This window comes from Nerophis ophidion, linkage group LG13 (genome assembly GCF_033978795.1).
Source record: "Nerophis ophidion isolate RoL-2023_Sa linkage group LG13, RoL_Noph_v1.0, whole genome shotgun sequence".
Classification (NCBI taxonomy): domain Eukaryota; kingdom Metazoa; phylum Chordata; class Actinopteri; order Syngnathiformes; family Syngnathidae; genus Nerophis; species Nerophis ophidion.
Genome location: NC_084623.1, coordinates 34,028,916 through 34,054,509, shown reverse-complemented (window position 1 = coordinate 34,054,509; position 25,594 = coordinate 34,028,916). Strand labels below are relative to the sequence as shown.

At 39.2% G+C, this 25,594-nt stretch overlaps 1 protein-coding gene across 1 annotated transcript; it reads right to left on the bottom strand.

Annotated features, from left to right (window-relative positions):
* Positions 1–315: 315 nt before the first annotated feature.
* crk (v-crk avian sarcoma virus CT10 oncogene homolog) lies at positions 316–24,921 on the bottom strand. Its single transcript, XM_061918819.1, has 3 exons — positions 24,357–24,921; positions 12,883–13,463; positions 316–5,554 (listed from the first exon to the last, which is right to left on the bottom strand). Exons 1-3 carry the CDS (start codon positions 24,574–24,576, stop codon positions 5,417–5,419), a joined length of 939 nt encoding a protein of 312 aa, XP_061774803.1. The 5' UTR covers positions 24,577–24,921; the 3' UTR covers positions 316–5,416.
* Positions 24,922–25,594: the final 673 nt, after the last annotated feature.

Here is a 25,594-nt window from a genome sequence, read left to right as displayed (position 1 = left end):
TAATGCATCTTTATTTGATATGACTATAAACAAAATACGGAATAAATGTCCAACTTGCTAAAACACCAAAATTGTGTGGGGGTTGAATAATTTTGATCACAACTGTACACACATATATATATATATATATACATACACGTATATTATTATATATGTGTATCTATATATATATATACATAGATGTGTATATATATATATATATATATATATACACATGTGTGTATATATATATATATATATATGGGGAGGAGAGATTGCTGGAGCCTATTCCAGCTGCACCCAAGGTCTTTGATTTGTCAGTGTAAAAAACATGCATTTTTCTCATGAGTTGTACTTTATTTACTAGTATACACATCACATGCTACAGAAAATAAAAAAAGTTAATGACAATTGCCTCAAAAGAATATAGTGTTTTAATAAAATGACACAGCGGCTATTGACAGTTCCCAGTGGCATTTTTGCTTAAGCGTGGTTTCTTGTATAAATATTTAAAACACTTATTGGTAGCTTTAATTCAATAGTCAAGCACCTGTACACTTCTTCAGTAGATCAATAAAAACAGGCATGTTGACAGATGCAAAAAATTAGTGTAAAAGCATTAAGTGCGTTCAATTATAAAACCCCACCTAATTTAATCTCAGAAGCACGGTTTCCCATGATATTGACCTCTGAATAATGTTGTAGTTCCACTCAAAGGGTGACTAGGTGAAGGGGACAGAAATGTGGGCCCTGGTGAGAAACCTCCATTCTTAATCTTAAATACAGTCCTGCCTGTGTAGTGAGAGTGAGCCAGGTCAAGATTGTCAGGACAGGGAGAACTTGAAATGAGAAGTCGAAGTTACTTAAAAAATAAAGACTATACTAAGAAAGATCACATGCAATAGTACAAAGTGTGAACAATGGTATATACTTACGATCAAAATCAGCTGGGGAAGAAAACCTCAAAACAAAAAACATGAGCCAACTAAAGAATAGTTTAACATGAAACTAAAAGGTTAACCTAATAATATAAATACTACTTGGAGTGTGAATGCTAAAATGTAATACTGCTGTTGGTTCTCATTTCCAAAGTGTGAATATTTGACCATTTGGGTTAATTTTGATCAGCTCCATGAAAATAAAAACGTGTCAACTTTTGTGGGACGAATCCGTGAAATTTTTTGGGGTCGACAGTGCAGAATCCTTGTGTGCAGAATCCTTGTGACTCTTTTTATCTTAGTACAGTTTACGTCGACGTTAGTCAGGCAGTCCAAGGGGCATCATCAACCTAAACAAACTCTAAATCAAACTAGTCATTGCTTGCTTATTTGCTTGTGGATTTGACCAGAGACCAAATACCACTTTGAAGCTATCGAAGTTTGGGTGTATTTTATTTGTTGCAGTGGTACCTGCCATGCTTGTGCCGGTGTGGCTCGGTTGGTAGAGCGGCCGTGCCAGCAACTTGAGGGTTCCAGGTTCGATTCCTGCTTCTGCCATCAAAGTAATTGCTGTCGTGTCCTTTGGAAAGACACTCACACTGGTTTAAATGTAGCTTAAATATTAACATAATGGATTTCATTACATAAAGCAGTCAAAGAAAAGAGAGCTATATAATAGTTTTATTTTTACTGAACGAGAAGTCAATGCAAGTCGGGTAAGCTGTGCTAGGTTAACGCTGCTCTCTCAATACAGTGGAACCAGTTTAGGTCGACATGTTTTGGATTGCAGACTTGCGATAACATAAGCTGTTGTCGACATAAGCGAAAATGGTCATGGCTTGTGACTTAGACCAGGAACATAAGGAGAATGGGCGATCAAATATTTTTTAAACTACGGCAGTTTGTTGACATTGTTTTCCTCCATTTGTGTTCATTTTAGATGGATGCATTTTGATGGTTTGCAGAAAGGGTCGATAAAAGAGCGGTCTACTGCGATATAATAAGTGGCTTTTCCTTTACTGTTACCCCGCACACCCCCTTTTTTTTTTTTTTTAATGACTTTGATAAGGACAAAAATCACATATGTGCATTAATGATGTTAGTCTTCCAAAGAAGTGACCCTTTTGGGTCTCAAATTTCATATCCATGAAACAAGTATTTTTTTAGTAATAAGAGCATGGTGGACCACAACTTTGATAAGTTGTTGACTTAAACAGGTTTGACTGCACTCTAATATTAACTCCAATAAAACAAAGTAAAACAAAAACCTTTTCTGCCAGGGCTAAAAGTGATTAAAGGGGTCATCTTGTGATTTTTTTCTACATTTAAAACACTTCCTGGTGGTCTACAAAACATGTAATGGTGGTGCTTTGTCAAAATTGTGAATAGTTTTTGTTTTACAGACCATCTTTAAGCTGTTTTCTGACTCTCTCTTCAGAATGGGCGGTCTTACCGACGCGGCGCCCTCGTCCAGACCAAGCCACCTTCGACTGAGTCTTCACCCCGTCAGCCATGTTGTAGTTTTTAGCGCTTCCTTAGCGAGCCTATTGACAGATACAAGTTGAAACTGTACGCTACTTTTAGTTAGAAATGGCAACAATGGAGGATTTTAGCATGCATGTGCATTTACGAGACAGTCTGCCCCACAACAAAAGGATAGAGAAAAATAAGGAACTTACTGACTCCACCTTTGGACTGAATAAAAAATGGCTCTTTGGGTAACTTTCTATGGAGATATCTGCTGACATAACAAAGGCAAAATACACTTATACTCTCAAATTCCAAACATATCATTCGGTGTAAGATTTGAAAAAGGCAAGGTTGTTTAAAAAATATCTACGCCATGCCATCATGGCTTGATTTCAAATTTTCAGGACTTTTGGGGATCGCAAAAACACAAAAAAAGTTGTTTTTGCATAATAGGACCCCGTAAAACTGAATCAACCAATACAGCAAAGGTCTACATTCAGTTAATTCATTCATTCATCATTTAGGGTTCATACTGAAAGACAATGTACCAACGAATGTACCGTATTTTCCAGACTATAAGCCGCTAGGTCTGTGAATCTTTGGGCGCCACATGATTCTGCATTCAAAAATACTACTTTTTTGCTAACATTGGGTGTCGGTTCTATGATCAACTACATCCCTCTATAAATAAACAGCTCTGATACATTTCTACATTACTAAAAAGAAAACTGGATTTGTTTAATAAAATGCTACACAAACATTAAAGGGGAACATTATCCCAATTTCAGAAGGGTTAAAACCAATAAAAATTAGTTCCCAGTGGCTTATTTTATTTTTCGAAGTTTTTTTCAAAATTTTACCCATCCCGGAATATCCCGAAAAAAAGGCTTTAAAGTGCCTGATTTTCGGTATCTGCGAAGCCACCGTCCATTTTACTGTGACGTCATCCAATGATGCCAATACAAACATGGCGGATACCACAGCAAGATATAGCGACATAAGCTGGGATTCAGACTCGGATTTCAGCGGCTTAAGCGATTCAACAGACTACGCATGTATTGAAACGGATGGTTGGAGTATGGAAGGCAGATAGCGAAAACGAAATTGAAGAAGAAACTGAAGCTATTGAGCGAATAGCTATTGACGTTATTCGGCCATGTCTGCCTTAGCATTGCCGGTAAAATGTGCAGACCAAACGATCGGGACTTCCGCATCTTGTGACACTGGAGCAACTTAAATCCGTCGATTGGTAAGTGTTTGTTTGGCATTAAATGTGGGTGGAGGGAACCGCTGGATGCAAATACAGCTAGCCTAAATAGCATGTTAGCATCGATTAGCTGGCAGTCATGCCGCGACCAAATGTGTCTGATTAGCACATAAGTCAATAAATAGCATGTTAGCATCGATTAGCTGGCAGTCATGCCGCGACCAAATGTGTCTGATTAGCACATAAGTCAATAACATCAACAAAACTCACCTTTGTGATTTTGTTGACTTTATCGTTGGAAATGCATCTGCTTTGAGTGTCGCAGGGTATCCATTCATCTCTGTGCCATGTCTGTCGTAGCATCGCCGGTAAAATGTGCGGACCAAACAAGGGACTTTCGCATCTCTTGACACTGGAGCAACTTAAATCCGTCGATTGGTAAGTGTTTGTTTGGCATTAAATGTGGATGGAGGGAAAGGCTGGATGCAAATATGGCTACAAATGAGGCATTACGATGCAATGTGTACATACAGCTAGCCTAAATCGCATGTTAGCATTGATTAGCATGCCGTGCTAATCGATGCACATTCTACGTAAATCAACTTGAATCCGTCCCTGATCGTGTTGTTACACCCTCTGCCAACACACCGACGAGGCATGATGTCTCCAAGGTACCGGAAAAAAGTCGAAAAAACGGAAAATAACAGAGCTGATTTGACTTGCTGCGTGTAATGTGTTTGAGAAAAAAAATGGCGTTGACTACCTAGGTGACGTCACGTTTTGACGCCATCGCTCCGAGAGCAAATAATAGAGAGGCGTTTAATTCGCCAAAATTCACCCATTTAGAGTTCGGAAATCGGTTAAAAAAATATATGGTCTTTTTTCTGCAAGGTATATATTGACTTTTACATAGGTCTGGTGATAATGTTCCCCTTTAAGTAAAGTCAAATACAAATAAGACAACATGAGAAGTATCCAACATTTCTCTTTTCTAAAGTCTGTACAGCAGATATAAGCATCTACATCAACAATATGATTTGGCTTAGTGGCTGGACAGGACAGACTAAAAATATATTTATTTTTTGACAGCCCTACAAGCCGCTACTTTTTTTCCTATGCTTTGCACCCTGCAACTTTTACAATGATGCTGCATATCTATGGAATGTTCTCAGCTATGGGCCATCAGGGGCGTTCTTGCATCCATCCATCCATTTTCTACCGCTTATTCCCTTTCGGGGTCGCGAGGGGCGCTGGCGCCTTCTTGCATATTTTGTGTAAATATCTCATTTCACAACGTACAGGCCTATAATCGAGTGCGGCTAATGTACTGTATGTAAAACTTTTTTTTATTTAATTGGTGCGGTTTATATTCCAGTACGCTCTACAGTCCGGAAAATACAGTACTAAGAAATGTCTGACATTTTGTGAAAACAAGTATAACCAACTATCTTTACGTTCTTTTCCGACTGTACTGATGGCCATGGCCTAAAACAGGAAATTGAGGAGAGTGAACTATTATCTACCAGCTCAAACACAGGATGAAAAAAGGAGGAGTTCTGCAAACAGTGTACAGGCGTGTCAGTACAGTGACAGTGAAACTTTGCAAAATGTGTGGACCACCTTTTGGTTCGCATTGAATCAGATGGTGAGACCAGGAGGTGAATGTGTTGCACTGTCAGGAACATGTCAGTTTGTAGTATTTCGTAGTGATTGAGCGAAACTGTACTTAGTGGAGGTAATAGATGTGAGGTGGTGGCCATTAAAAACAAGCGGGAAAGCAGGGTCTAATACTAGTGTCCAGTTTGCACCCGCTCGTCCACTCTCAGCTGAGTTCGTCCTCAGCGTTATGCTGGTCCAGCAGTTTGACATGTGTGAAGGGAAAGTGGCCACACTTTCCTTTACATTCCCCCTCCCACTGGCCGTTGACGTTTATTTTGGTCACTTTCACCCTATCGCCCACCTGGGGAAAAGAAACAAACTGTTAGAAAATGTGACAAGGCATTAAAATGAACGAAAAGAACAAAATATGATGCTGGTTCAGCCAGTTCCTGAACATTAGCAAGCTAAAATTGCTTGGGGTCATAAATCATTAAGGGATTGCACACTTTGCGGGTATTCCCAAGTCCCAAACATCCCAAAACGTATGTGCTCATCATTGGGAATTGATGCCTTTCAAAGCTGATTAAAAACACAGATCTCATACGGCTGACACTATTTATTTTTTTTTGTCCCCTTGGACAAGTCGCCACCTCATCGCAGGGCCAACACAGATAGACAGACAACATTCACATTCACATTCACACAGTAGGGCCAATTTAGTGCTGCCAATCATCCTATCCCCAGGTGCATATCTATGGAGGTGGGAGGAAGCCGGAGTACCCGGAGGGAACCCACGCAGTCACGGGGAGAACATGCAAACTCCACACAGAAAGATCCCGAGCCCGGGATTGAACCCAGGACTACTCAGGATCTTTGTATTCTGAGGCAGACGCACTTACCTCTCTTCCACCGTGCTGCCCTATGTATATGTATATATATATATATATATATATATATATATATATATATACATACATATGTTGATCCTGAATATAAGGAGGATGATCTACAAGTTTTATGTAGCGAATTACAAACAACAAACATAAAACAATAGCTTACTGTACAAGGTGTGCTCTTACTTCAATGATGACTGATAGGATGTCCATATCTTTCCATTTACGTGATGATCCACACGAAGGGTTACCAAGGAAAAGTCTCTCTGCAGACATCATCTTTGTTCGTATGTGTTTATCTCCAGCTTCGTGTATAAACTGAATGCCATAGATGAAGAACTTCTAAATTCATGGCTGAATCCTACCATTATCCAAATGAGAAGCATGATTTATATTTTACAATAACTTTGACAAACCGAGACGCGATGATGCAGGAGCAGCGAGACTTCATCGTTGGCTGACAGTAAAAGCAGCAGAAGGCTACTTAATTGTTTATTTCATTGCACCGGTAAAAAAAAAAAAGTTTGTCTGTGTTAGCGCTAGGGCTGGGCGATATATAGATGTATACGATATATCGCGGGTTTGTCTCCGTGCGATATAGAAAATGACTATATCGTAATATTCGAGTATACGTTCTCACGCAGTTGCTTTTAGCTGCGGCCATAACACTTCAGGTTCTTCTCACTCTTTCCTGTCTTTCCTTCTCACAGACAAGCAGGCGCACATTCTTACATAAGTCACATACTGTCACGTCATACGTCACATACGTGTCCGCCCTCACAGAGCAGCGAGGTAGCATACTGGGCTACGTTAGCTGGTGACGTAGCCGTACGAGAGATAGAAGGTGCAGATTTGGTAACAAATGACGGAAGACTTAATTCCCAATAAAAACAGCAGGGTTTCCATCATCTGGCGGTGGTTCGGCTTCAAATGGGAATATGTCGAACCGACAACCGTAATTTGTCAAGTGTGAGGGGGAAAAGCGTTGCTGTAAAAAGTAGCATTACTGCTAGTATGTAGCATCATTTGAAAATTCACTCGCTAGAGAATGAAGAAAATTTCATAACCTTAGTAACCTACCACATAGTGAAGGACGAATACTATTTGATTTCCTATTATGCAGCTCATTTTTATTTGACACTTAAAATGTCTCTGACAATCTTGCACTTTCTGGTTTGGAAATGACTTGAATGTTTGTGCCATTACTTAATAACTTTAATAAATACACTTTTGGTCAATTGATTTAGTTGTGATTTCCCTCTCTGCATGAAAGTTTATAAGAAGCATATATAAATGCAGTATGAAGAAGAATGTTTTAATGTATACACATATAATCATCATACTGCTGTGATTATATGCATCAAGTGTTCATTCAAAGCCAAGGCAAAATATCGTAATATATATTGTAAATCGCGATATGGCCCAAAAATATTGCGATATTAAAAAAAGGCAATATCGCCCACCCCTAGAATTTAACGCATATAATAACATGGCTCATATTTGGTTAATATTCAGGTCATGATATGTATAAAGAGTATTTTTGGAGGATTTTGAATGGTTATTAAGAGGGTTTTGTGGGCAAAAAAAGAGAACCCCTATTGACTACATTGTCAGCAGACTTTTTATTTATTTACGACTTAGAATGCATAAAAAAGGAAAACAATTTTTTTGTGTATTTCCACTATGACTGATCTGATACTATGGTCAGAGTGCAGAAGCATTACTCCAGTGACGTCAGTCTCCGGGAATAGCCGAAGGTATTCAGAGCAAAATATTCAAAATGGCTGACTGAACTTATACATTTTGGGATGTAGAACATTGTTTTTACATCATTTGCGGATTGTAAACACGATTGAATGTGGTTTACTGGACACAATGAAACACAATTAAGCATATAAAGTCAACTTGTTTTTCCACTCTACTGGCACTTTAATCCCATGATAATATTGTACCGTGAGATTTTGATACCATTATAACTCTAAAAATTAGAATGCAAAAAAAAAAAAGTATGTTGTTGTCTCATTAGGATTGTGAACAATAGGCAAAATCTAGAAAAGTGCAGTTCCCCATTCAGGCCAATATTTCAATAAAACATCATGTTCTGAATTACTGAGAAGAATCCTCTAACACCAGAAGGAAAGTTAAAAGAACTGTACTAAGACACCAGGACAAGGAAACGCAAGGTAATTATTAACAGTCCAACCCAGTGTCTCCATGCTGAGTCACTCCAGTGACCTACCGGGGCGAACAACATAAGTAACCTTGCCCAGGTTAAAAGCCAGTCATGTCTCGCAAAAGAGGGAGTGGTATGAACAAACTTGTACAATGGAACTCCTGTCTAAAGTTGAAACAGTCAAACAGAAGGATACAATGTAACAATACAAATACAAGGTAACAGGTAATACAAGGTAACAAAGGATCAGTGTTGATGACATCTACCTAAGTCTCACAGTCCTGTTACCGCTCTGTCTTAAGATCCCAAAGAAAACAGCTGTGCTTCCCAAACAAACTTTTTTCCTCCACATCAGAGATTGCTCAGTCGTAGCCCTGGGCTGGCTCCTGAACAATTTGCTAGCCACACAGTGACCAAGAAGGTGAAATCAAAGTCATTTTATATTTACAGCAATGTAGGGCAGCAACACTTTTTCGATTTGGAAAAAAGCTTTGTTTTATATTCTGTTGCTTGTGTAACTTAAAATGTTTTATCAAATATGCACTGCCCGAAATGTTATGTGGACACAGTTTCTGCATTACTGCGCACATGAGAGTGGTGGAGTGTAGAGCAGTGATTTGGATGGTGGCAAACAAAACACCACAACGTGAGCTTAAGCAGTCAGTGAGACTTAAGTCTGTCACAGAAGTTGCCGCTCCTTTTAAATGTTGCGTTTCAACTTCTATGCTAATGTTAGTCATTTTTCTTTATTTTGTTCTTCTGGGCTGCACTTCAAGTTGTGTAAAGGGGGAGAGGCACAACGCTGATTAAACATTTCTTACGTCATGATGAGCCTGACTTTTGCAAAGGTGGACATTAGGGATAATCGCGCACAAACACGACAGCCACGCAAACAGTAGGGCTGGGCGATATGGCTGAAAACTGTATCACAATCACATTTTGATTTGATATTGAAAATTATTGATACTTTTTAAGACTTATTTAAGTCTGCCAGTAAATACAGTAAGTTAATTTCCAACTCACCAAAAGTGCTATTTGTCAGTAGGAGAGGGTGTCTATTAGTCAGGTAGGATGAGCACGGCTAAGGTAATAAAATAATTAAAGTAGATGTTGCCACACGCAGTCTGCATTAAAACCGAAACAACAAGACAAATTTCTGTTATTGAGTTGACTGTATTAAGATATTACAGGTTCTCTTCTCACTCCATGCAGAGAATCCATCAGGGAGACAGAAAGATGGTGCAACCTAACTTGGTAGTTGATACAGTTACGTGTCCCTCCCATTGCTCAGTGACACTTCCTGTTTCCTAGGTTCCCAAAGCGCGAGTGTTTCGTTTAAAAAATGTTGACTTTGATTGCACAAAATCCTTGAAATTGCCACAAATGCGACATGACTGACACCTACTACAGTTGAAGCCATGTTTACTTACGTAAACACTGCTGCACATGTCACATAATGTCTATCGTCGACCAAATTGATATCATTTATATGGTATATCGTGCAACCCTAAACCCTACACATAATTTAGGTTTAAATGTCCACACACCAACACTGTGTTTTGTGTCATGGCAATGACCCAATGTTTCCACTACCGAGCCTGGATAGCAATGTGTTGATACAGAATGATCATCTGTGTAGTAATTATGATGGGAAGAGTTTGACAAAGGAACAGATCATTTAGATTTCCAGCATTTAAAATGTGATCATTTAAAAAACAAATTAATGGCCTTGAAAAAAGATTGTGGTTTACTGTAGAAGTTTAATTGTATTTATACCAATTAGCATCTTATAAGATCACAGTACCGTGCAGAAGGCCTTCTGAAACTTTTCAAACCTGAACTTAATTCAAAGGCCTACTGAAATGAGATTTTCTTACTTAAACGGCGATAGCAGGTCCATTCTATGTGTCATACTTGATCATTTCGCGATATTGCGATATTTTTGCTGAAAAGAATTTAGTAGACAACATCGACGATAAAGTTCGCAACTTTTGGTCGCTAATAAAAAAGCCTTGCCTGTACCGGAAGAAGCAGACGATGTGCGCGTGACGTCACTTGTTGTAGAGCTCCTCACATTGTTTACAATCATAGTCACCAGCAGCTAGAGCGATTCCGACCGAGAAAGCGACAATTTCCCCATTAATTTGAGCAAGGAGGAAAGATTTGTGGGTGAGGATAGTGAGAGTAGGGAAGAAAAAAAAAGGCGAGGGCAGTAAGAGCGATTCAGATGTTATTAGACTCATTTACTAGGATAATTCTGGAAAATCCCTTATCTGCTTATTGGGTTACTAGTTTTTTAGTGAGATTATATGGTGCCTGAAAGTAGTAGGAGTGTGGCCTCGTGTGTGGTGACCGCAAGAGTCTCTGAGGGAAGCCACACAGCTGCAGGAAGACGCAAGCTCCGCTCATAACTACGGTAAGAGCCGACTCATTACCACAATTTTCTCAACGAAACCTGCCGGTTGACATGTGGTCAGGAACCATGTTTGCTTGACCGCTCTATTCCATAGTAAAGCTTCACCTTCTGGAATTTTAAACAAGGAAACACCGGCTGTGTTATGTTGTTAAAGGCAGCTGCAATACACCGCTTCCAACCTCCATCTTTCTACTTTGACTTCTCCATTATTAATTGAACAAATTGAGAAAGATTCAGCAACACAGATGTCCAGAACACTGTAATTATGCGATTAAAGCAGACTACTTATAGATTGGATCGGGCTGGAAAAAAATGTCCGCAACAAACCGGTGACGTCAAACGCACGAGTCATCATACCGCGACGTTTTCAACAGGACACTTCGCGGGAAGTTTAAAATTGCAATTTAGTAAACCAAAAAGGCCGTACTGGCATGTGTTGCAATGTTAATATTTCATCAGACTGCGTGGTCGGTAGTAGTCGGTTTCAGTAGGCCTTTAAGTCATGGGTGTCAAACACATTTCACCTCAAGGGCCACATGAAGGGAAATCTGACAAGATAACTTAAGAATAAATACAACTTCAGATTGTTTTCTTTGTTTAAAAATAGAGCAAGCATATTCTGACAACACAAAGAGTTTTTTTTTTTTTTTACATTAACATGTTGCTGTTAATAGTTTTCTATCTTCATTTGTCGTTGTTTATACTTTTGGAAAGATAATGTTCATCAGTCAAATAATAAGTAGAATTGAGTCTGGCAAACGCACCCATTGTTGTTATTTTTTAATTGATTAGAAGATGAAATAGTAATATTAAAATCAAATTACAAAATGTTGTCAACGTAATTTACTAATTTTCCTCATCTGATCTACTAAACAGCATGTGGTTTATTCTGTACATGTGTAGCGTGATATACAACAAAACTTGTGAATTTGGACTTATTTCATTAATCACACAAAGTTTAACAGGGGATACATATTAATTCAGTGTATTTATGTGCACCCGGAAAATGTGTCCCCATTAGCAGCTACATCTTTGAGAATCAAGGCAGGAATTAACAATCCACATGTTGTATCCTATCACTAATAACATGCATGTGAGCACCTTTTGAAAAAAAAAGAGGAAGACTGACAAAAAAAATTAACGTTTCTATTAGCATGAAGTGCTGCCATGCAAACCCCGAAAGAACATTTAGAAAATCAAGACTACATTTCCTGCAATTGGGTGCATTTCTACACTATATTTTACCTTTAAAATTATTCTCATCAACCAACCTTTTTTGACACTTACATGTCCCATGTAATGTACCACTGATTTTTTTTAATAGATAATTTACCAACATTGTTATCATTAAAAATGTAATGTCAAATTCTATAACATGCATGCAAAGAGCTCAGAAAATGTTTCCCATTTTGCAACTCTATCGTGTATCCACACCTCCTCGGGTAATATACTACCAGTGTTGTGACCTCGGTTTACAATCAAATTATGTTGAAAATATACCCTCTCGCTGGCTACTAATAAATACTCTAGAACTACAGCTGATTCAGAACTAACAGTGTTCGGATTGTTACCATCCAAAAATGATTAAAAAACGAAGTAGACAGCAGTCAACGTTGTCGCTCAGACAGCGAACAAAGGCAACAAGTAAGATAGCTAGATGACGCTAACTTGGTTCCTAATCGTCTCCCTGTCCTGCAATTCAGTGTGGTGTTTAGACAAGAGGAACAACAAGTACCTGCGGCTGAGGCAAACGCTCAACAAATTTTGTTCACGTCATTTTTTTTTTCATATTTCTTTAAAAAACGTAGAAATTATATTTTGAAGCGATAGTGTCTAAAAATGCGGATTTTCCATGTTTTGGCAGACATTTCACATACCTGTAATAAGCAGCACAACTACATAATGTTCAAACACGCAAATGTAGCCTCTATCTTTGTAAGGCACATAGCTCTACCACTCTTGCTGCAGGGGATACAAAGAATTGCTATGGCGACACGTAGTGGACACATTTAGAAGGCAGTTTCTTTCATTCAAAAATCTTAGCTAATTTCTAAACTAAGCAAACTAATGGGCCGAACAAAACCTGTTTGCGGCGCTGCTCCGGCCCGCAGGCCCTATGTTTAACACCCGGATCTAAGTGGTATCGAAAACCAAATGAGTTGATCTACAGAAAAAAAAAGAATTTGAAAGAACAAATTCATTATTACCTCTAAAGCCAGGGCCGTCTTGTCATAAGCATTTGGCACCCTCTTCTGTATAGCCCTGGCATAGACAGGTCCGTTCTGGAGGTTTGGGAGTGGGGTAGGCTGGGCATACTGGCTGGGATCTCCTAGTAGCGGTGCTGCAGAGCCGTCAGAGTTCCCCAACATTCCCACTCCTCCTGGTGGACCTCCAGGTACACAGGATGCAACCACCGCATTAGGAGATGCGGGTCGGTACTTCTCCACGTACGGAACTGGGATCATCCCTGCTCTGCCCTCAGAGTTCTGAGCATTCCACCACTGCTCTTCTGGCTTCTCGAGAACACGGAGAATATCACCCTTCCGAAATGGAAGATCCTCTTCGTCGTTGCCAGGAAAATCGAAAAGCGCTCGTACGTACTCATCTTCCAGACGGGGTGGAATGGCTCCACCAGGGCCGACGCTGATATAGGAGGTGTGTTTGGACTTGTTGATGGGTTCTATTAGTGTGGTGGTATCCAAGTAGTGGATTTTGTAGAATTCCAGCAGAGCAGGGAGTGCGTCAAACTCTTGGTCGCCGATACGGAACCTCAGATGGGCCTGACTTGCTGAATGGGGGATGATAAAAATATGATTGTTATTGTTCTGTACAAACAAACCAGTCCTAAACATCTAAAGTGGCATGTGGGCCCATTTCATAACATCATGGCGAAACATGTTGTCGTATTTTTGTCAATATAACATGGTTTAAGTTCAAAAGCCTATCATAAAGTGTTTTTATACGCCAATTGATTAATGTCTCCTAGGTGTGGGCAACACCTAAACATTATGGCGGTGGTCAGATACCAAATAAATACAAGGCCAATATTTCAAATACCAATATTTTAATAATTGAATTACTTTGGGACCCTTGTAATGGTTTATGCCGCTGCCTTTTGTGCAGATACTGTGGGCTTGATTCTGGGCCAAACTCAGATAAAATGGAATGGTTGCATCCAGAAGGGCATCCGATGTAAGAAGTCAAACACATGTGATTGACTCACTGTGGCAACCTGACAGGAAAATATGTAATATTTTTTGTTCTGTTGCTTACAATGAAACACATGACAATACAACATAGGACAATGTAACTATATCAACAAAATATTACGAGGGTTCCCTTTGATTACATATAATTGCCCGAATGCAGCAGTCTCCAGCACCCCCCACTACCCCGAGAGGGACAAGCGGTAGAAAATGGATGGATGTTTAAACACAATAAAGTAGATCTAAACAAATGGCTCTAGTTTAAATCCTTTGTTTTTTTTGGCCCCAAAGCCCTCCTGTGTCCATCAGTCTCTGAGTCAGTAAAGAGTGCTTGCATACTTAGCTTTTTCACAGCATCAGTGCTACTAAATTAAAAAAAATAGTAGCTCAGAATTTTTTTTGTGGCACAAAGTGAAGGAAGAAGACTTAATTCCCAAATGTAAACAGCATCTTTTGGCAGTGGTTTGGCTTCAAGCGGGAAGATGTCTAACAGACAACCGTAATATGTCAAGTATGCGGCAAAAGCGTTGCTACAAAAAGTAGCAGCACTACTAATTTGTAGCATGACTTGATCTACAAACAAAATGCACTGACCTAATCGATCGTGGCATCTTCCATTTCTAGATCAACACCGTATGAAAAAATTGTCAAAAACTGAAGGAGAAAACGTCTGCAGTAACCTACCACATAGCGAAGGACATACACTATTTGAATTCCTATTCCATCCATTTTTTACCGCTTATTCCCTTTTTGGGGTCGCGGGGGGCACTGGCGCCTATCTCAGCTACAATCGGGCGGAAGGCGGGGTACACCCTGGACAAGTCGCCACCTCATCGCAGGGCCAACACAGATAGACGGACAACATTCACACTCACATTCACACACTAGCGCCAATTTAGTGTTGCCAATCAACCTATCCCCAGGTGCATGTCTTTGGAAGTGGGAGGAAGCCGGAGTACCAGGAGGGAACCCACGCATTCACGGGGAGAACATGCAAACTCCACACAGAAAGATCCTAGACTGCAGGACCTTCGTATTGTGAGGCCGACGCACTAACCCCTCTGCCACCGTGAAGCCCTGAATTCCTATTATGCAGCAAATTTTTATTTGACAGTTATTGAAATACCTTGTGTGACATCATTCACAAAAGTGCACTTTATTTGTTTTAAACTATTGTAGTGGCGTTCTGTACAAAAGGTGCACTTTAATTTAATGTTCTGATAAGTCATCTTAGTGACATCATGCACTGACATCATGCACTAAAGTGCACAAATAGCTTGTTTGAAAATGTCTCCGACAATCTTGCACTTTGTTTTGAAAAAAACAAAAACAAAAATAAATAAAAATTATATATATATATATATATATATATGTAGGTGTGGGAAAAATCACAAGACTACTTCGTCTCTACAGAACTGTTTCATGAGGGGTTCCCTCAATCATCAGGAGATTTTAATGGAAGCCTTCACATACAATGGTTTATATAGGGCACAGAGTGGGTGGGTACAGGCAGGTGTAGGGTGTGGTGATTGGCTCATAAGTTACCTAGGAGGTGTTTCCGTCTGTGGCGGCATGTTGAAATGATTTCACTGCGCTTGTTGAGTGATGATAGATCTGGATGATATATAATAAACAGTTTCTCTTTTAAGCATAGGTTGCATCTTTTATTACCACTGTTGTAAGGTTTGCCATGTTATTGAATATTCAACATTATTGTCTTTGAGGTTCCAAATGTGCTTGCTGAGTTCTGTAGAATTCCGCAAAGCCTGGTTTCTAAAGGAGGCATTGTAATTATTCCATCTTGTTTTGAACGCTCCTTCGGTTAATCCTACATACGTGTCGGATGTGTTAATGTCCTTGCGTGTTACCTTTGCTTGGTAAACGACTGATGTCTGTAAGCACCCTCCGTTGAGACGGCAATCAGGTTTCTTGCGACAGTTACATTCCTTATTGGTTTCAGAGTCGTTTAGTCTGGGGGTGGGCAGTCCTTTTGCAATTGCTTTGTTGTGGTTTGAAATTATTTGTTGCATGTTATTCATACAGCTGTAGCTCAATTTAATGTAGTTCTTGTTGAATATTTTTCTTAGGGTGTTGCCTTTGGGGAAGTGTTTGTCGATCAGAGTGAGGAACTTGTGCCCGATGTTGGTTGAGACGTTTTTGCTGAATGGCGGATTGTAACAACCTCATCATAGCCGCAGATAAAACCACAAACTTCTACAGAATGGACATACCAGAACATAACACTTTACAGGACAAAAGCATCACCAAATCATACAAAAAAGCGCAACCCAACACTTTACAGAACATCCACCTGGAAAACAAGCGGATCGCAACCGAACTGGACATTGAGGACGGGGTGGATGCCATAGCCAACAAAGAAGCCTTCATCACATTGAAGGACCACAAACCCAACTTCGCAAGTAACCCAACATGCCGACTAATACACCCAACTAAATCCGAAATAGGAAAAATCAGCCAAATAATCCTCGACAGAATCAACACAAAAATCAAGGACAAAACACCACTCAACCAATGGAGAAATACAGCAGCAGTAATCAAATGGTTTAACAACATCCAAGACAAACAACAACACAACTTTATCTCCTTCGACATCGAAGAATTTTACCCTTCCATCACGCAATACCTACTGACCCAAGCACTAAACTTCGCCTCGGACTACGACTCAATCACAGGCAACGAAAGAAACATCATCATCCACGCAAAAAACTACATACTCATCCACAACAGTACACCATGGCAAAAAAAGAACAATTCAACATTTGACGTTACTATGGGGAGTTTTGACGGAGCAGAAACGTGCGAACTCGTTGGGAGTTTCCTCCTCTCCCAGCTTGCTAGCCTCAACCTGAACCTTGGTATTTACCGTGATGACGGACTAGCAGTGTGCCGCGCCTCGCCAAGGAGCAGCGAGAACACCAAGAAGCGCATATGCCAAATCTTCAAAGAAAACGGCCTACGGATCACGATTGAAGCCAACAAGCAAACCGTCAACTTCCTCGACGTCACTTTCAACCTGAGAAACAACAGCTACCAACCATTCACGAAACCCAACACAATACTCCAATACGTGCACCATGACAGCAACCACCCACCCACCACCACGAAAAGAATACCTACCGGAATTAATAAAAGGCTATCGATGCTGTCATCTAGCAAAGCTGAATTCGACCAAGCAACCCCCCCGTACCAGAAAGCACTTGATGAAAGCGGATACAACTTCACCCTCACCTATGAACCCACTCCAGGAAACCATCCAAAAAAGAGCAGAAAACGAACCAACATCATCTAGTACAATCCGCCATTCAGCAAAAACGTCTCAACCAACATCGGCCACAAGTTCCTCACTCTGATCGACAAACACTTCCCCAAAGACAACACCCTAAGAAAAATATTCAACAAGAACTACATTAAATTGAGCTACAGCTGTATGAATAACATGCAACAAATCATTTCAAACCACAACAAAGCAATTGCAAAAGGACTGCCCACCCCCAGACTAAACGACTCTGAAACCAATAAGGAATGTAACTGTCGCAAGAAACCTGATTGCCCGCTCAACGGAGGGTGCTTACAGACATCAGTCGTTTACCAAGCAAAGGTAACACGCAAGGACACTAACACATCCGACACGTACGTAGGATTAACCGAAGGAGCGTTCAAAACAAGATGGAATAATCGCAGCGCCTCCTTTAGAAACCAGGCTTTGCGGAATTCTACAGAACTCAGCAAGCACATTTGGAACCTCAAAGACAATAATGTTGAATATTCAATAACATGGCAAATTCTTGCATCCAGCACACCTTACAACAGTGGTAATAAAAGATGCAACCTATGCTTGAAAGAGAAACTGTTTATTATATATCATCCAGATCTATCATCCCTCAACAAGCGCAGTGAAATCATTTCAACATGCCACCACAGACGGAAACACCTCCTAGGTAACTTATGAGCCAATCACCACACCCTACGCCTGCCTGTACCCACCCACTCTGTGCCCTATATAAACCATTGTATGTGAATGCTTCCATTAAAATCTCCTGATGATTGAGGGAACCCCTCATGAAACAGTTCTGTAGAGACGAAGTAGTCTTGTGATTTTTCCCACACCTACATATTGCGCTCTACCACGGTATCGAGCACTATTCTCTGGATAATCCAATCAAGACATATATATATATATAAAGATATATATATATATAAAGATATATTGCCTATTTGCGCGTTATCAACAAGTGCTGTACCGAAAAAAGACTTAGATTACCGAAAACAGTGCTGCCGAACCCAGATGTAAACAAAACGCACACCATTATCTGGAGCGTTGTCAGTGTGTCTGTGATGTGGACGTAACCAGATATGCCCGTGGGCAGCGATGTACAAAATATATTAGTTTAAATTTAAGAGGACAGAGTTAAGAGAAAGTTCAACTGGAGCCGCGCGAAGCAAGTCTGACGTCATGCCCGCGGAGAACTAATAGGGAACGTGTGCTGGGTTTAGACCGTCATAAGACCAGTTAGTTTTACCCCACTAACGTGTTGTTGCAATAGTACTGTCTCAAAACAGAAGTACAGTCTCTAAACATGACTACATTCTATAATATCACCAGAAGAAGATGCTAGATTTGTTGCTAGTTGTTTTGTACTTTAAAAAAAGTAATTCAAAGTCTGTAAATATGCAGACTTTTTTAAGCTTTTTAAAGAAAATCTTATAAAAATTATTTGATGTCATAGTGACGATGCCCCCCACCACAGATATCTCGGCAGTTTAGAAAGAAACCCGGACATACACGCACGCACACAAGTATGTGAACCCTTTGGAATTACCTGGATTTCTGCATAAATTGGTCATAAAATGTGTTTTGCTCTTCATTGAAGCCACAACAATAGACAAACAGTCTGATTAAGCTAAAACTGCACAAATAAATATAGGTTTTCATATTTTTATTGAACACAACACGTAAACATTAACAGTGCAGGGTGAAAAAAGTCCCTAGGCTAATGGGTTATACTTGTGTAGCACTTTTCTACCTTTTTAAGGAACTCAAAGCACTTTGACACTATTTCCACATTCACCCATTCACACACTGATAGAGGGAGCTGCCATGCAAGACGCTAACCAGGAGCAAGGGGGAAGTGTCTTGCTCAAGGACACAACGGACGTGACTAGGATGGTAGAAGGTGGGGATTGAACCAGGAACCCTCAGGTTGCTGGCACAGCCACTCTCCCAACCGCGCCACGCCGTTACTTAATGACTTCTCCAAGAGCTGATTGGAGCCAGGACTCAGACAACATGGAGTATAATCAATGTGATGAGATCATGTGTTGGTTGAAGCTGCCCTGTCCTATAAAAAACACACACCTGTGATAAGTGTGCTGTTCTCAAGAAGCATTGCCTAATGTGACCTATGCCTTGCACAAAACAGCTCACAGAAGATCTACAATCAAGAATTGTTAACTTGCATAAAGCTGTAAAGGGTTACAAAAGTAGCCCTAAAACCTTTGATGTCCATGTGTCCAAAGTAAGAAAAACAGTCTAAAAATGGAGAAAGTTTAGCACTGTTGCTCCTCTCCCGAGGCGTAGTCGACCTGTAAAGAGGAATGTGAGAGCACAGCGCAGAATGCTCAGTGAGGTGAAGAAGAATCCTAAAGTGTCTGCTAACGAAATCACTGGCACATGCTGACATTATTGTTGACGAACCTACAATACGTAAAACATTAGACAAGAATGAAGTTCATGGGAGGACACCACAGAAGAAGCCACTGCTGTCCAAAAAAAACATTGCTGCATATTTGAAGTTCGCAAAAGAGCACCTGGAATTTCCACAGCACTACTAGCTAAATATATTCTGTGGACAGATGAAACCAAAATTTAGTTGTTTGGAAGGAACACAACGCTATGTGTGGAGGAAAAAAGGCACAGCAGACCAGCATCAAAGCTTCATCCCAACTGTGAAATATGATGGAGGTGGCATTATGGCTTAGGGCTGCTTAGGTGCCGCAGGTCCTGGACGGATTGCTTTCATCGATGGAAAAATGTATTCCTAATTTTTTTCAAGACATTTAGCAGGAAAACCTAAGACCGCGTGTCCGCCAACAGAGGATAGGTAATGCAACATGACAACGCTCCCAATCATAGAAGTAAATCAGCAACAGAACCCTTTCCTGACCTCACCAAATTGAGATGCTGTGGCATGACCTCAAGATAGCGATTCACACCAGACATCCCAAAAATATTGCTGCACTGAAACAGTTTTGTGAAGAGAAATGATCCAAAATTCCTCCTGACTCTTACGCAGGTCTGATCTGCAACTGGAGGAAACGTTTGGTTGAGGTTATTCCTGCCAAAGGAGGGTCAACCAGTTATTAAATCCAAGGGTTCACATACTTTTTCCCCCCTGCATTGTGAATGTTTACATGTTGTGTTCAATAATGCTGTGTTAATTTTTTTGTCTGGTATTAGTTTAAAGAAGATTGTGTTTGTCTATTGTTGTGACTTTGATGTAGAGCTGTTTCAAAATATAAAATGTTTAAAAATAAACCTTTTCATTAAAGCAAATTAATTGTGCAGTCAAGGTATTAAAAACTTAAATTATATGTCTACAGTCCACTTATTAATGACAAAAAATTATAGCTTGCTATGATTAATTTTGAATTAACTATGGACAAAATGTGATTAATTGTGACTAAATATGTTAATTGTTTCACAGTCCTAATATATATATATATATATATATATATATATATATATATATATATATACACATACATATATATGTACAATGTTAGCGCTAGGAATTTTCACAATGGGTGCTATGGACCCCTTGAATTTATAAAAATGGGGTCCCACTTTTTTGTAACCATTTTGAAAACAAATGATAAATGTATGCATTATGTTGTTATATCTCATATTCTAAACTGTTTTGCAAAAAGACAAACTGGAAATTGTGACGTATCATGTTGTATGCTTGCATGTTCGAAATAAACTCAACGCATACTCCTACTCATAAACATTACTTAATTCATTAAAAAAAATAATACAAAAAAAATAAAATATTTATGCATATGTATTCAGTTATTAACATTCATTCACTTTCTTCTTTCCTTCATGGATCAAAACTTTACCGCTGCCACCCCAAAATCAAAGTTCTCTGGCTGACGAGGACCACTGACATCTGATGTCTGCATATTATACACTTTTATGGGCATTACACCAATCAAAATCAAGTACAGCAAATATTTACCCGAACAACCATTTTCTTGCTGCCAAAAAGGGATTTGAAGTGTATTTCAACAAGTAAACAGTACAGTATATACATGATTTTGATATATGTGATGCTCATAAGAGAATTCTAGTAAAATATGCAGTTAAGATGCATCAGTATCAAAACATTACTTTAGATCAATTTTTGGCAGCAGCTAGGTGGTTGTTTGGATAGATTTTAGCTCTAATAAGCATATTTCAACAAGTAAACAATACAGTAGGTACTTGATTTTGATATGTGTAATGCTCATAAGAGTATTCTAGTAAAATAGGCGTGTGTAAATATGCAATGTGTAAATATCAAAATATTACGTTGAATCACTTTTTGTCAGGCAATATTACATTTAATGAAAATGTTACATAAGTTAATACATCAAAACACTTTATTAATATTTATTTTGTGCACGAAGAAATAACAGTTACAGTTGGATGTATCTTCCAAACAAGAAAGAGGTTTTATCACATCATCATCGGACTAACAGTAGTGCTTTAAATCTCATCAATACCACAGAAAAGGCAAACTGTTATTTTCCGGACACGATAAAGGCCTAAATAATGTCAAACACGTAGCGTTACAATAACCACGAAGATAAAGTGTTTGTCACACCTATTAATCCGCTGTGGATTTACGAAGTCAAGCAATGCAGGTTTAGCGAGCAGTGCGCTTCCGCAAAGGAAATCAATTGCTGGCAGGCAGTCACATTTTGGCACACCGGCAAATACAAACAAAACAAAACATCGGTGATAATCGAAAAAACAAAACAAGCAAACCGGAGTTTTGAACCGGAAAAGGCAGGGTCGGTAAAAAAAAAAAAAATCTGCATCTTCCGGAAATGCGCGTCCTTTCTGATTTCCATCTGTAAAAAGACACAAAAAGTGCGATAATGCTAACATTTTATGTATATATGTGTAAATTAGGGGTGGGCGATATCAATATACGCGATATATTGCGGGTTTGTCTTTGTGCGATATAGAAAATGACTATATCGTAATATTTGAGTATACGATCTCACGCAGTTGTTTTTAGCTGCGGGCATTACACTACAGGCTCTTCCCACTCCTTCTTGTGTCTCCTCACAGACAGCAAGCGCACAAACTTACACAAGTCACATACTGTCACGTTATACGTCACATACGTATACGCCCTCACCCAGCAGAGAGTTAGCAGCGTGGCTAGCGTTAGCTGTGATGCTAGCGGACTCGGAGGTGCTGATTGTCATCCCAGTCGAGTGGTAATACGAGAGAAAGAAGGTGCGAATATGGTAACAAATGAAGGAAGACTTAATTCCCAAGGAAAACTGCACGGGGTCAAAAATGCTTTGCTCTTATTAGGGGTTACTTAATTTAAAAAAATGTTCACAGGGGGTACAGTACTGAAAAAAGGTTGAGAACCACTGATCTATAACAGTGGTTCTCAACCTTTTTTCAGTGATACCTTATTTCATATACATATACGTATATATACACACATACAGTGGGGCAAAAAAGTAATTAGTCAGCCACTGATTGTGCAAGTTCTCCCACTTAAAATGATGACAGAGGTCTGTAATTTTCATTATAGGCACACTTCAACTGTGAGACAGAATGTGAAAAAAAAAATCAAGGAATTCACATTGTAGGAATTTTAAAGAATTTATTTGTAAATTATGGTGGAAATTAAGTATTTGGTCAACCATTCAAAGCTCTCACTGATGGAAGGAGGTTTTGGCTCAAAATCTCACGATACATGGCCCCATTCATTCTTTCCTTAACACGGATCAATCGTCCTGTCCCCTTAGCAGAAAAACAGCCCCAAAGCATGATGTTTCCACCCCCATGCTTCACAGTAGTTATGGTGTTCTTGGGATGCAACTCAGTATTCTTCTTCCTCCAAACACGACGAGTTGAGTTTATACCAAAATGGATACATGAATGATACAGCAGAGGATTGGGAGAATGTCATGTGGTCAGATGAAACCAAAATAGAACTTTTTGGTACAAACTCAACTCAACAGGACAATTGATCCGCGTTAAGGAAAGAATGAATGGGGCCATGCATCGTGAGATTTTGAGCCAAAACCTCCTTCCATCAGTGAGAGCTTTGAATAGTTGACCAAATACTTATTTTCCACCATAATTTACAAATAAATGATTTAAAATTCCTACAATGTGAATTCCTGGATTTTTTTTCACATTCTGTCTTTCACAGTTGAAGTGTAACTATGATGAAAATTACAGACCTCTGTCATCATTTTAAGTGGGAGAACTTGCACAATCGGTGGCTGACTAAATACTGTTTTGTCCCACTGTGTGTGTGTATATATATATATATATATATATATATATATATATATATATATATATATATATATGCACACACAAACATTATTTTATATATATATATACACACATATATATATATATACACACATACATATATATATATATATAAACATAGATACATACATATATACACATACATACATAAATATACACATACATACACACATATATATACACATACATATATACACATACATACATATATACAAATACATACATACATATATACACATACATACATACATATATATATATATACACATACATACATAAATAAATATATATATATATATACACATACATACATATATGTATGTATATACACATACATACATACACATATACACATACATACATACATACATACATTCATACATACATATACACATACATACATACACGTACATACACACATATATATATATGTATGTATATACACATACATACATACACATATACACATACATACACATATACACATACATACATACATACATACATACATACACATACATACATACATACAAATACATACATACACATACATACATACATAAATAAATATATGTATATACACATACATACATACACATATACACATACATACATATATATATATATATATATATATATTTATATATATATATATACATATATACACACATACGTACATGCACGTACATACATACACATTTCCACACACACACACAATACTAACACTATCCTCGGTGTCGACACCTGAATCGCTCCTCCTCCCCCCAATGTCCTATTCTCCACAGTGGAAGGATGTTGTGTGCATCGCCACTGGTGCAAGTCATGCAAGCGGGCCTTCTCTCCATGCATTAACAGAAGAAACATGAAAACGTTGTCTTACCTGGACCGGACTGTCGGTTATTGCTGATGCTGTTGATGATATAATGCGAGACCTTGGAGTTCTCCGACACTGAGAGCACGTAGTCGCCGGGGCTGGTGAAGGAGTTCCGTACCAGGAACACGCCGTGTCGCTGCCCCTGCAACAGAGACACAGCCTCCTGTCGACCCAGCCGATTCCAGTACCAGCTGTCGCGGTCCTCCGCGTCAAAATTGCCGGCCATGATAAGCACTCCGAAGCCGAGGCGTCAGCGGGCCTTTCCTGTGCTCCCTCCCGTGATCCACCCGCCGAGCCTTCAACTCATACAAAACTTTAGCGCCGAGAGCACGTTTAGGAAACAGACGACATCCGCAGATGGCCGTTTGGGCATCAAAACTCACTGACACACAACCTCAAAAGAAAAAGAAAACGATTCCTGTCAGGTTGAATAAGAGAATTCCGCGCTATTAATAGATAAAATACAAGTTTTAGGGTCCAAATTCCACATATGCTACAACGGCCGACGTCAACTAAGTTCAAAAACTGAAATGGCGGATACGGGAAAACCAAAAAAAGACTGTGTAACCGGATGTGACGAAATATCAGTTCAGACTGCTGCATCAGTAGCAAGTTAGCGTCAACCACACCGGAAAACACAACATAAAACTTCCGTTTGCAGCTACATAATAAAACGTGTATGTTGATGAGCTCACGAAACATTGCATACATTTAATTTATTTAAAGGGTTTCGATGTCGAACGGAATATATCAACGTTGTTTTCCCATGTGATGATTACCAAAGGTTTTAAAAGAATAAGCTTTTAATTTGTTGGCATTTCCCTGGCAGGGCATTTGTGTTAAAACAGAGAACCGGTAATACAAACAGTAAAGTAGCAAGCTGCAATTCAACAATGATACCCCTAGATGCCCGTCCAACACAGAATAGAACAATACTCATGTTGTACTGTTAATTTAAAAAAATACATTTAAAAAATATTGTTTTACTTAGATTTTAAAGGCCTACTGAAACTCACTACTACCCACCACGCAGTCTGATAGTTTATATATCAATGATGAAATATTAACATTGCAACACATGCCAATACGGCCTTTTTAGTTTACTAAATTGCAATTTTAAATTTCCCTGGCGTTTTTTCTTGAAAACATCGCGTAATGATGACGTGTACGCTTGACATCACGGGCTGTTAGGAAATATAAGCGCTGCGCACAAACACAGCTAAAAGTCGTCTGCTTTAACTGCA